Source organism: Antedon mediterranea, chromosome 11, assembly GCF_964355755.1.
Source record: "Antedon mediterranea chromosome 11, ecAntMedi1.1, whole genome shotgun sequence".
In the NCBI taxonomy this organism is placed as follows: domain Eukaryota; kingdom Metazoa; phylum Echinodermata; class Crinoidea; order Comatulida; family Antedonidae; genus Antedon; species Antedon mediterranea.
In genome coordinates, this window is record NC_092680.1 from 14,180,251 (window position 1) to 14,194,345 (window position 14,095).

The following is a 14,095-nucleotide window of genomic DNA, read 5'->3' on the forward strand; positions in this document are numbered from 1 at the left end:
TATAGTGACGAATTAAATCTAGTTCTCTTTTTATAATGGTTTTATTGTTAGAAATTGTCAACAAGAAGCAGATAATGAAGCCACCGATGGATGTGATGTTGATGTAACTGACGGAATCCAACTACACCATGCGTACGAAAAATTTATATCGACTCAAACGTAAGTTAATGAACAACTTCCTGGTTTTACCATACGTATATATATTTCTCTCTTGTCTGTATTGTTATTCTTAACGCTTTATTAGGTTATATGCATTATCATGCATATAACCTCTTGATTCTGTCAAAATCTTTGTTTATTTATTCTTTCCTTAGCACTATTTTGTCCGTGAATTATCTTGATATCAGTTTCATCTAGCTAAGTCAATTTTTCAGAGTATATTCCTTATGGCCAGGAATCGATGTGGTTATGTTTTCACGGTGCGCAATCAAACATTATGATGAAATTAGACTACGTTTCAGGCAATTTTAAGCGTTTAAAAAACTACCATGTGTGCAGATTTTTGCGTGTCAAACGTTAATACGCACTTTTTTTGTCCGATTACTGTTGTATAACCTTTCTTTAATAATATCATCATATTTTATTCACTTTTCAACGCGAAACAGCGTTATACGAGCAAGTTAACGAGGTAAGTTAACAAAATGGTAAAAATATGCTAAATTTTAAAATTAATATATATCGTTAGAATGCTCGGGAACACCAATTTTTTATTTCATTTTCTTGAAGTGTATGTATCATATGTATGATTTATTATGAAATTAAGAGAAAAAAAGTTGATTAAGTCATCATTAATGGCATATTAAATTTAAAAAAAATTATTTTGACAATCAAACAAATTATAACATTTTCTTAGGCCGAAATAACAAACTTAACATTAACTTTCTTCCTTAAGAAGTTCATATATTAAAGTTAAAAGTATATAGTTTGACAGTGCATCATTTGTTTACATTTTAAAGATGTCATCATAGTAAAAAATTATAATTCATTGCGGTATGTAATAATCTATTTGCACCAAACTGGTTACTGCATAGTAAATACACGGAGGAATTTTTCTACAACTTTTAGTCAGTTGTGTATGGCTCGATGGTCTGTGCTCGTGTCTATGGCATTCAAGGTACCGAGATCGAGTCTCACCTTGGGAAACGAAATAATATTTTTTTTTTATTATCCGTATTGTTTGTTCAAATTTATTTCTTAGTGTATAGATTATACACATGATTTATAATGAAATCTAGATAAAAAGTAACTTATGTCTTTATTATTATGTAACAACAAATTTGGTTTATGACATTATACGCATATGGATCTTTGATCGGATTGTGATACCAGCTATGGTGTTCGCGTTAGCCAGGTCCTATCATATATTATAAATAAATAAAGATTCTGAGAAAACCAATCAATCAATATATCTTTTAAAAATCAATTATCTTTATTTAAATCAATGCATATAACCTATAATTCGTCATAGTGACGAATTAAATCTAGTTTATTTATTCTTTCCTTAGCACTATTTTGTCCGTGAATTATCTTGATATCAGTTTCATCTATCTAAGTCAATTTTTTAGAGTATATTCCTTATGGCCAGGAATCGATGTGGTTATGTTTTCACGGTGCGCAATCAATCATTATGCGGTCTACGCGCGATTTAACGAAATCACGTTTGTAATCATATCTTCACAAGCATGAATCACAATTAAACAAAATTTGGTACTCATAAATGTCAGGTCATATTTCATCATATGGCACTACAATTACGTGCGTAGCGCATATAACGCTTGCGTACGCGCGCTTAAAATGTTCAAAATTGTCAAAATTTATTTTCGATGAAATTAGAGTACGTTTCAGGCAATTTTAGGCGTTTAAAAAATTGCCATGAGTGCGCAGATTTTTGCCCGATTTCTGTTTTACAGTCTTTCTTTAATAATATCATCATATTTGATCCACTTTTCAACTCGAAATTGCGTTATACGAGCACGTCAAAAGTGACAGGCTACGCACGTATAAGTTAACAAAATGGTGAAAATATGCTAAATTTTAAAATTAATATATATCGTCAGAATGCTGGGGAACACCTATTTTTTTGTTTCATTTTCTTGAAGTGTATGTATCATATGTTTGATTTATTATCAAATTAAGAGAACAAAAGTTTATTAAGTCTTCATTAATTGCATATTAAATTTAAAAAAGATTATTTCGACAATCAAACAAATTATGACATTTTCTTAGGCCGAAATAACAAACTTAACATTAACTTTCTTTCTTAAGAAGTTCATCATCATTTTTTTACATTTTTAAAGATGTCATCATAGTAAATAATTATAATTCATTGCGGTATGTAATAATCTATTTGCACCAAAGTGGTTACTGCATAGTAAATACACAGAGGAATTTTTCTACAACTTTTAGTCAGTTGTGTATGGCTCGATGGTCTGTGCTCGTGTCTATGGCATTCAAGGTACCGAGATCGAGTCTCACCTTGGGAAACGAAATAAGATTTTTTTTTTTATTATCCGTATTGTTTGTTCAAATTTATTTCTTAGTGTATAGATTATACACATGATTTATAATGAAATCTAGATAAAAAGTAACTTATGTCTTTATTATTATGTAACAACAAATGTGGTTTATGACATTATACGCATATGGATCTTTGACCGGATTGTGATACCGGCTAAGGTGTTCGCGTTAGCAAGGTCCTATCATCTATATATAAATTATGGTTAATTCTGACATAGGCGAGCACAATGCAAAAACTTCGGTACAAATCTCCGCCTTGGATACCTACCTTATCTATCCGAGATGTACCGCGAAACGTAGATTTGATAACATTAGTGTGCACGCCGACGCTATTGTTCCATATTTATATCTTAGGAAGATATTATAAAGAGTTTTTTAACAACATTTATGATTTCAACATTGGATTTTCCTCTCAATTTCAATTCTTCCCGGTCAAAGTAATTTCCGGGTTTAAGATAAGTTCACCTTAGTTTCAAATATTTTCTCTCTTTTATACACAAGGGAGCAGTTAAAATAATAGATTTGACCCTAAAGGTGGCACTTTCTATCAATCAATACAGTGTCCCTTTGGAAGACGAAAAAAAAATTGGCCATTAATCATAGCCATTTCAGTTTTTTGTTTATTTTAAAACATACCACACTTGTGTGAAGGTACAGTAGTTAAATAATAGGAATTATACTGCAAATTAATAAAGATCAAATTAAATATACGCCATAAAGAATCAGAATATATTGTGGGGAATAGTATTATAAAATTACATAGGGAGATTTGATAAGACATTTTTCGAGTGAAATCCCGATAGCTGAGTTTTATTGAGTAAGCTTGCAGGAATAACTGTAGGCTATCTTCCCGTGTCCCGTTAGGACCGAGATGTCTGCCCATGTTGCAAGCCGTAATGTCTTCTTTCTTGGGCCCACTCTGTCACGGCAGTTAGTTTCAAAAGATGATTAAATTAAATAATGTATTAATAATTATTAGGATGGTATTCATTTGAATAAACGCCTCTCCAATAAAACATCACTTTGAATAATAACAACCCCCCTCCCCACCCCACAACCCAACTATCTAATAAACGTCCATCCACATATTTATAATAACACAATTATAATATTTGTAGTAGAATTCACCGCACTGTTATCTGCAATTTACCAAGCATTTGTTATTCTTTTTTACCACTTTTCATATCTATGAGAGGATTTCATTTGATTATAAATGTTACCATATTATTAGAACTAAAAAATTTAACATATATCCCTCGAATAAGCAACTCCCTCAAATGACCTCCGCCTCCCCAAAGGGCCCTACCAAACAATAAAAACTATACTTTAAAATGTTATTAATCATCTAAAACACTGTGAAACAAAGTAGTTTAGTTTTACGAATGTCAAGCATTTTCAATAATGGTAACCGACAGAAAATGTATAAGGAGAACATTATCATTCCGAGAACCATCGTCTACACTTCCTAGAGGGGGAGCGAGCGAAGCGAGCTCACCCTCGAGGGGGAGCGAGCGAAGCGAGCTCACCCTCTAGTATATTATAAATAATTACAGATTCTGAGAAAATCAATCAATCAATATATCTTTTAAAAATCAATTATCTTTATTTAAATCAATGCATATAACCTATAATTCGTCATATAGTGACGAATTAAATCTAGTTCTCTTTTTATAATGGTTTTATTGTTAGAAATTGTCAACAAGAAGCAGATAATGAAGCCATCGATGGATGTGATGTTGATGTAACTGACGGAATCCAACTACACCATGCGTACGAAAAATTTATATCGACTCAAACGTAAGTTAATGAACAACTTCCTGGTTTTACCATACGTATATATATTTCTCTCTTGTCTGTATTGTTATTCTTAACGCTTTATTAGGTTATATGCATTATCATGCATATAACCTCTTGATTCTGTCAAAATCTTTGTTTATTTATTCTTTCCTTAGCACTATTTTGTCCGTGAATTATCTTGATATCAGTTTCATCTAGCTAAGTCAATTTTTCAGAGTATATTCCTTATGGCCAGGAATCGATGTGGTTATGTTTTCACGGTGCGCAATCAAACATTACGCGGTCTACGCGCGATTTAATGAAATCACGTTTGTAATCATATCTTCACAAGCATGAATCATTTTTAAACAAAATTTGGTACTCATAAATGTCAGGTGATATTTCATCATATGGCAATACGATTACGTGTGTAGCGCATATAACGCATGCGTACGCGCGCTGAAATGTTCAAAATTGTCAGAATTTATTTTTGATGAAATTAGACTACGTTTCAGGCAATTTTAAGCGTTTAAAAAACTACCATGAGTGCAGATTTTTGCGTGTCAAACGTTAATACGCACTTTTTTTGTCCGATTACTGTTGTATAACCTTTCTTTAATAATATCATCATATTTTATTCACTTTTCAACGCGAAACAGCGTTATACGAGCAAGTTAACGAGGTAAGTTAACAAAATGGTAAAAATATGCTAAATTTTAAAATTAATATATATCGTTAGAATGCTCGGGAACACCAATTTTTTAATTCATTTTCTTGAAGTGTATGTATCATATGTATGATTTATTATGAAATTAAGAGAAAAAAAGTTGATTAAGTCATCATTAATGGCATATTAAATTTAAAAAAAATTATTTTGACAATCAAACAAATTATAACATTTTCTTAGGCCGAAATAACAAACTTAACATTAACTTTCTTCCTTAAGAAGTTCATATATTAAAGTTAAAAGTATATAGTTTGACAGTGCATCATTTGTTTACATTTTAAAGATGTCATCATAGTAAAAAATTATAATTCATTGCGGTATGTAATAATCTATTTGCACCAAACTGGTTACTGCATAGTAAATACACGGAGGAATTTTTCTACAACTTTTAGTCAGTTGTGTATGGCTCGATGGTCTGTGCTCGTGTCTATGGCATTCAAGGTACCGAGATCGAGTCTCACCTTGGGAAACGAAATAATATTTTTTTTTATTATCCGTATTGTTTGTTCAAATTTATTTCTTAGTGTATAGATTATACACATGATTTATAATGAAATCTAGATAAAAAGTAACTTATGTCTTTATTATTATGTAACAACAAATGTGGTTTATGACATTATACGCATATGGATCTTTGATCGGATTGTGATACCAGCTATGGTGTTCGCGTTAGCAAGGTCCTATCATATATTATAAATAAATAAAGATTCTGAGAAAACCAATCAATCAATATATCTTTTAAAAATCAATTATCTTTATTTAAATCAATGCATATAACCTATAATTCGTCATAGTGACGAATTAAATCTAGTTTATTTATTCTTTCCTTAGCACTATTTTGTCCGTGAATTATCTTGATATCAGTTTCATCTATCTAAGTCAATTTTTCAGAGTATATTCCTTATGGCCAGGAATCGATGTGGTTATGTTTTCACGGTGCGCAATCAATCATTATGCGGTCTACGCGCGATTTAACGAAATCACGTTTGTAATCATATCTTCACAAGCATGAATCACAATTAAACAAAATTTGGTACTCATAAATGTCAGGTCATATTTCATCATATGGCAATACAATTACGTGCGTAGCGCATATAACGCTTGCGTACGCGCGCTTAAAATGTTCAAAATTGTCAAAATTTATTTTCGATGAAATTAGAGTACGTTTCAGGCAATTTTAGGCGTTTAAAAAATTGCCATGAGTGCGCAGATTTTTGCCCGATTTCTGTTTTACAGTCTTTCTTTAATAATATCATCATATTTGATCCACTTTTCAACTCGAAATTGCGTTATACGAGCACGTCAAAAGTGACAGGCTACGCACGTATAAGTTAACAAAATGGTGAAAATATGCTAAATTTTAAAATTAATATATATCGTCAGAATGCTGGGGAACACCTATTTTTTGTTTCATTTTCTTGAAGTGTATGTATCATATGTTTGATTTATTATCAAATTAAGAGAACAAAAGTTTATTAAGTCTTCATTAATTGCATATTAAATTTAAAAAAAATTATTTCGACAATCAAACAAATTATGACATTTTCTTAGGCCGAAATAACAAACTTAACATTAACTTTCTTTCTTAAAAAGTTCATATATTAAAGTTAAAAGTATATAGTTTGACAGTGCATCATTTTTTTACATTTTTAAAGATGTCATCATAGTAAAAAATTATAATTCATTGCGGTATGTAATAATCTATTTGCACCAAAGTGGTTACTGCATAGTAAATAGACAGAGGAATTTTTCTACAACTTTTAGTCAGTTGTGTATGGCTCGATGGTCTGTGCTCGTGTCTATGGCATTCAAGGTACCGAGATCGAGTCTCACCTTGGGAAACGAAATAAGATTTTTTTTTTTATTATCCGTATTGTTTGTTCAAATTTATTTCTTAGTGTATAGATTATACACATGATTTATAATGAAATCTAGATAAAAAGTAACTTATGTCTTTATTATTATGTAACAACAAATGTGGTTTATGACATTATACGCATATGGATCTTTGACCGGATTGTGATACCGGCTAAGGTGTTCGCGTTAGCAAGGTCCTATCATATATTATAAATAATTACAGATTCTGAGAAAATCAATCAATCAATATATCTTTTAAAAATCAATTATCTTTATTTAAATCAATGCATATAACCTATAATTCGTCATATAGTGACGAATTAAATCTAGTTCTCTTTTTATAATGGTTTTATTGTTAGAAATTGTCAACAAGAAGCAGATAATGAAGCCACCGATAGATGTGATGTTGATGTAACTGACGGAATCCAACTACACCATGCGTACGAAAAATTTATATCGACTCAAACGTAAGTTATTGAACAACTTCCTGGTTTTACCATACGTATATATATTTCTCTCTTGTCTGTATTGTTATTCTTAACGCTTTATTAGGTTATATGCATTATCATGCATATAACCTCTTGATTCTGTCAAAATCTTTGTTTATTTATTCTTTCCTTAGCACTATTTTGTCCGTGAATTATCTTGATATCAGTTTCATCTAGCTAAGTCAATTTTTCAGAGTATATTCCTTATGGCCAGGAATCGATGTGGTTATGTTTTCACGGTGCGCAATCAAACATTACGCGGTCTACGCGCGATTTAATGAAATCACGTTTGTAATCATATCTTCACAAGCATGAATCATTTTTAAACAAAATTTGGTACTCATAAATGTCAGGTCATATTTCATCATATGGCAATACGATTACGTGTGTAGCGCATATAACGCATTCGTACGCGCGCTTAAAATGTTCCAAATTGTCAGAATTTATTTTTGATGAAATTAGACTACGTTTCAGGCAATTTTAAGCGTTTAAAAAACTACCATGAGTGCAGATTTTTGCGCGTCAAACGTTAATACGCACTTTTTTTGTCCGATTACTGTTGTATAACCTTTCTTTAATAATATCATCATATTTTATTCACTTTTCAACGCGAAACAGCGTTATACGAGCAAGTTAACAAGGTAAGTTAACAAAATGGTAAAAATATGCTAAATTTTAAAATTAATATATATCGTCAGAATGCTGGGGAACACCAATTTTTTATTTCATTTTCTTGAAGTGTATGTATCATATGTTTGATTTATTATCAAATTAAGAGAACAAAAGTTTATTAAATCTTCATTAATTGCATATTAAATTTAAAAAAAATTATTTCGACAATCAAACAAATTATGACATTTTCTTAGGCCGAAATAACAAACTTAACATTAACTTTCTTTCTTAAGAAGTTCATATATTAAAGTTAAAAGTATATAGTTTGACAGTGCATCATTTTTTTACATTTTTAAAGATGTTATCATAGTAAAAAAATTATAATTCATTGCGGTATGTAATAATCTATTTGCACCAAAGTGGTTACTGCATAGTAAATACACAGAGGAATTTTTCTACAACTTTTAGTCAGTTGTGTATGGCTCGATGGTCTGTGCTCGTGTCTATGGCATTCAAGGTACCGAGATCGGGTCTCACCTTGGGAAACGAAATAAGATTTTTTTTTTTTATTATCCGTATTGTTTGTTCAAATTTATTTCTTAGTGTATAGATTATACACATGATTTATAATGAAATCTAGATAAAAAGTAACTTATGTCTTTATTATTATGTAACAACAAATGTGGTTTATGACATTATACGCATATGGATCTTTGACCGGATTGTGATACCGGCTAAGGTGTTCGCGTTAGCAAGGTCCTATCATATATTATAAATAATTACAGATTCTGAGAAAATCAATCAATCAATATATCTTTTAAAAATCAATTATCTTTATTTAAATCAATGCAAATAACCTATAATTCGTCATATAGTGACGAATTAAATCTAGTTCTCTTTTTATAATGGTTTTATTGTTAGAAATTGTCAACAAGAAGCAGATAATGAAGCCACCGATGGATGTGATGTTGATGTAACTGACGGAATCCAACTACACCATGCGTACGAAAAATTTATATCGACTCAAACGTAAGTTAATGAACAACTTCCTGGTTTTACCATACGTATATATATTTCTCTCTTGTCTGTATTGTTATTCTTAACGCTTTATTAGGTTATATGCATTATCATGCATATAACCTCTTGATTCTGTCAAAATCTTTGTTTATTTATTCTTTCCTTAGCACTATTTTGTCCGTGAATTATCTTGATATCAGTTTCATCTAGCTAAGTCAATTTTTCAGAGTATATTCCTTATGGCCAGGAATCGATGTGGTTATGTTTTCACGGTGCGCAATCAAACATTACGCGGTCTACGCGCGATTTAATGAAATCACGTTTGTAATCATATCTTCACAAGCATGAATCATTTTTAAACAAAATTTGGTACTCATAAATTTCAGGTCATATTTCATCATATGGCAATACGATTACGTGTGTAGCGCATATAACGCATGCGTACGCGCGCTTAAAATGTTCAAAATTGTCAGAATTTATTTTTGATGAAATTAGACTACGTTTCAGGCAATTTTAAGCGTTTAAAAAACTACCATGAGTGCAGATTTTTGCGCGTCAAACGTTAATACGCACTTTTTTTGTCCGATTACTGTTGTATAACCTTTCTTTAATAATATCATCATATTTTATTCACTTTTCAACGCGAAACAGCGTTATACGAGCAAGTTAACGAGGTAAGTTAACAAAATGGTAAAAATATGCTAAATTTTAAAATTAATATATATCGTTAGAATGCTCGGGAACACCATTTTTTTATTTCATTTTCTTGAAGTGTATGTATCATATGTATGATTTATTATGAAATTAAGAGAAAAAAAGTTGATTAAGTCATCATTAATGGCATATTAAATTTAAAAAAAATTATTTTGACAATCAAACAATTTATAACATTTTCTTAGGCCGAAATAACAAACTTAACATTAACTTTCTTCCTTAAGAAGTTCATATATTAAAGTTAAAAGTATATAGTTTGACAGTGCATCATTTAAAAAAATTTTTAAAGATGTCATCATAGTAAAACATTATAATTCATTGCGGTATGTAATAATCTATCTGCACCAAAGTGGTTACTGCATAGTAAATACACTGAGGAATTTTTCCATAACTTTTAGTCAGTTGTGTATGGCTCGATGGTCTGAGCTCGTGTCTATGGCATTCAAGGTACCGAGATCGAGTCTCATCTTGGGAAACGAAATAAGATTTTTTTTATTATCCGTATTGTTTGTTCAAATTTATTTCTTAGTGTATAGATTATACACATGATTTACCTCCGCCAAGGAGGTATATGTAATCTGTCTGTTTGTTACTTGGCAAAAAAGAATTTTGCCAAGTATAGTATTCACTTTATTTGTATGTATGTTTGTATGTTTGTATGTTTGTTACTTGGCCAAATTGAAAATTGGCCAAGTATGTTTTTTTTTTTTTTTTTTTCATTTTTTTTTTATTCATTTCAAAAAATACAACCATAACACAAATCACTTAAATATAAAGTAATAGGTATCAAAAAGATATGAACGTTTAAATAAAGTAACTTACAGTGATCAAACAATATTAAAAACTATAAATTATTAATTCCATTTTTTTTTTAAAGTAAATAATTAATTAATTTGGTAAATGCTGTGTTTTCCACAATTATGTAACTAATCTAACTAAATATAATTGTATTAATCAAATTAGCCAGAGATATACATTTACTAACATATTAATTTTTTTTTTTGTCTTTACATAGCAATAATAAATAATACTCATATTTATACATACACATACATACACACAAATATATCTTAATCTGTACTATTACCAAGGAACTATAATATAATTGTGTTAATTAAAATCAGATACATACATTTAACAACATAACCATTTTTGTTTCTTTAAAATAATACATATATATTAATAAAATACATATTTTTAATTTTTTAATTATCTGTATTGTAACCAAGGAACTAATAGTATGCCTATAATAAATACTTGAATATATCTAACAAGTGCAAATAATAATTTCTGGTTTACATTTTAATTTAATACAATAATAAAGAGCAAGCGTAATAATAATAATAATACACAAAAGTAAGTCATTTCCTCGAGAAACAGTATCGTTAAGTTATCAAATATAATCTTCTATTAATCTCCACTTTTGTCTGAAATTATACAATGTACTTCTTTTAGAAGCAATGTTTTTCTCTACGTTATAATTAAATTTTAACCGATTAAAGAAAACCTGGAAGACTGGCTTTTTGTGAGTTAATTTGTAACTAAATATAATTTTCTTAATCAACAAAATACATAGATTTAATAACATATCAGGATTTTCTGTATTGTAACCAAATAATATGGAGGTTTTATCAAGGTAAATCTTTGTTTTTGAAATGTTTTCCCACCAAGTTGTGAATTCCTCCCATAGTTTGGTTGCAATGTTACATTCAACCAAAAGATGGGTCATAGTTTCACTATTTGATTCACAATAGGAACACATATTACTCGCCACAATATTCATTTTATGTAGTCTACTATTAGTTGACAAGCAATTCACATTAATTTTATACTGAAATATTCTGGTTCTTACCTCCTGAGAACATTTAAATGGTAATACATATATATTTTCCCATTTATCGCTATCTACACCTAATTCATCCTGCAATTTACTTTGAGATGTTGGTATTTTAAAGATTTTTTTAATTAAGGCTCTGTATATATTTTTTGTACTCATACTTTCTAATTCTTTCTCTTCATTCTTTACTTCCACTATAAACCCTCTCTTTTTATAATTTGTTCGTAAAAACCCTAGCTTCATGTTTGCTTTCCACTGTGGGGGTATTGCAGATATCGTCATTCTCCAGTGCATGAAATTACTTGTCGATAAGCCTCTCTTTATCCACGTATTAAAGGGAATGATATTACCGTTTTCATAAAAAAGGTCGCTTACTAAACATATCCCAACATCTCTGAGGCTCTTGTAATAAAATGGCTTGCCATGTATATGCATGTGCCTATTAAACCATATATATTGGGACCCTTCGTTTACTGTATCAGGATGTATTAATTCGAAATAAGCGTTTAACATATCCTTATAAAACAATGGAATATTTTTCCAACTACGGACACAGTCCGCGCTTACATTACAATAAAAAATAGTGTCGCCTCCTTGCTTATTTAGGAACCTATGTAGTAGAGATCTCCATGCTGCATTGACATTTATGTTATATCGTTGTATCCATTTTATCTTTAATGCCTTAAACATACTTTTGATATCTACCATTTTTAAGCCGCCTTCTTCAATATTCCCAATTAATGTTGTTCTTTTTATCATACCTTTACCACCGTTCCATAAGAAATTAAATAGAATTGTTTCAATTGATTTAACTACATTGGGGCGGTATATGTATGACAGATGCTAAATATATAAATTGGGATATTGCGAATGTTTTAATTAAAATTATTTTTCCTGCTAAGGTTAGTTGTCTGGTTCTCCATATGTTTAATATTGTTTTTAGTTGTTTAATTTTCGTTTCGAAATTACATTTTTCCCGTTGTCTTTCATTATAAGAAAAGTAAACTCCTAATGCTTTTACTGGTTGTTGTGGCCATTGCATATGTATTGGTTTGTTTTTACATCGCCTATTTGAACCAAGCCATATAGCCTGCGATTTGCTTATATTTAATTTCAAGCCCGATATTTTTGAAAATTTCTCTATTAAGTTAATTATATTTTTTGCTGACACTTCATCTTTCAAAAAGCATGTGGAGTTGTCTGCATATTGAGTTATTTTAATTTCTCTATTATTTACTGCAATCCCCTTAATAGTTTTATCGTCTCGTATGGCACATGCTAGTAATTCTATTGATAGGATAAATAAGTAAGGGCTGAGGGGGTCACCCTGTCGTACACCCCTTCCAACTGGAAAATAACTTGATGACTGCCCATTATTTATCACGCAACTACTTATATCAGTATATAATGCTTTTATGAATTGAATAAATTTTTCTCCGAGGTTTACTTTTTTTAAAACCTGAAACAAAAAACCCCATTCAAGCGAATCGAATGCTTTTTCATAGTCCAAAAAAAGCATAATTCCTGGAATATTTTTTATTTTGGTAAACTCCATAATATCTTCAATTGTTCGTACTGACTCGCCAATGTATCGGCCCTTTACAAAACCGGTTTGATCAATGTGGATAAGGGAAGGAATAAACTGGCTCAATCTAGTGGATAGTGCTTTCGATGCTATTTTGTAGTCCACATTTAGTAATGATATGGGTCTCCAATTCTTTAATTTGCATCGGTCTTTGCCTTCTTTTTCAATAAGAGTTATTACCGCCTGTCTCTGTGAGGTACTCATTTTTCCGCTATTTAAACCTATATTAAGTGTTTTTACCATTATTGGACCTATAATATCCCAGAATTTTAAATACCATTCGTTTGATAAACCGTCATTACCAGGGCTTTTATTTTGTGGCATGCTTTTTAGGGCATTGTAACATTCTCGAATTGTCAGGTCTCCTTCACAGATTATATTACTTTCTTCAGTTAAAGTTGGGATACTTTCGCTATTGAAAAAACTGTTATCTGTAAGACTTTCATTTATTTGAGTATTCGATTTGTATATTTTTTCGTAATAATCTTTTTGTAAATTTAATATATCTTGTGGATTAGTTATTTCTATCTCTGCATCTGTTATTATTTTTTTACATTGTTTTTTTCTATTATTCCTTTTTTCTAAACCTAGGAAATATTTATTGCTTTTTTCTCCTTCTTCTGCCCATTTAATCCTCGATCTTACAATAAGGCCATTGATCAGCTGTGCATCCAGCTCCTCTAGCTCCAGTTTAACTCTCTCTAATTCTAATAAATTTATTTCACTTGGATCTTCTGCGACTTTAATGTCCAGTTGGATCATTTTCAAATTCAGTTCTTCTATTTTATTTTTATTTTTTTTACATTGTTTTTTGGAATAATTAATCGTTTTTTCCCTACATTTAAATTTTAGCCACTCCCATTTGACTTGCTCGTCTGATAAGCCAAGTATGTTGATTGGTGCGGTTTGTGTGTGTGTGTGTTTGTTTGTTTGTCATCACTCTAGCGCTCACAATTTTGATTCGA

General features: G+C 30.3%; 1 protein-coding gene across 1 annotated transcript in view; it reads left to right on the top strand.

Moving 5' to 3' along the window:
• Window positions 1–14,095, top strand: part of LOC140061996 (uncharacterized) — a 76,186-nt gene that overhangs the window by 16,010 nt on the left and 46,081 nt on the right. The window contains exons 6-9 of the mRNA XM_072108036.1: window positions 52–159; window positions 4,207–4,314; window positions 7,237–7,344; window positions 8,899–9,006. Of these exons, the coding sequence (XP_071964137.1) occupies window positions 52–159; window positions 4,207–4,314; window positions 7,237–7,344; window positions 8,899–9,006 (432 nt within the window). The remainder of the gene's footprint in view (window positions 1–51; window positions 160–4,206; window positions 4,315–7,236; window positions 7,345–8,898; window positions 9,007–14,095) is intronic.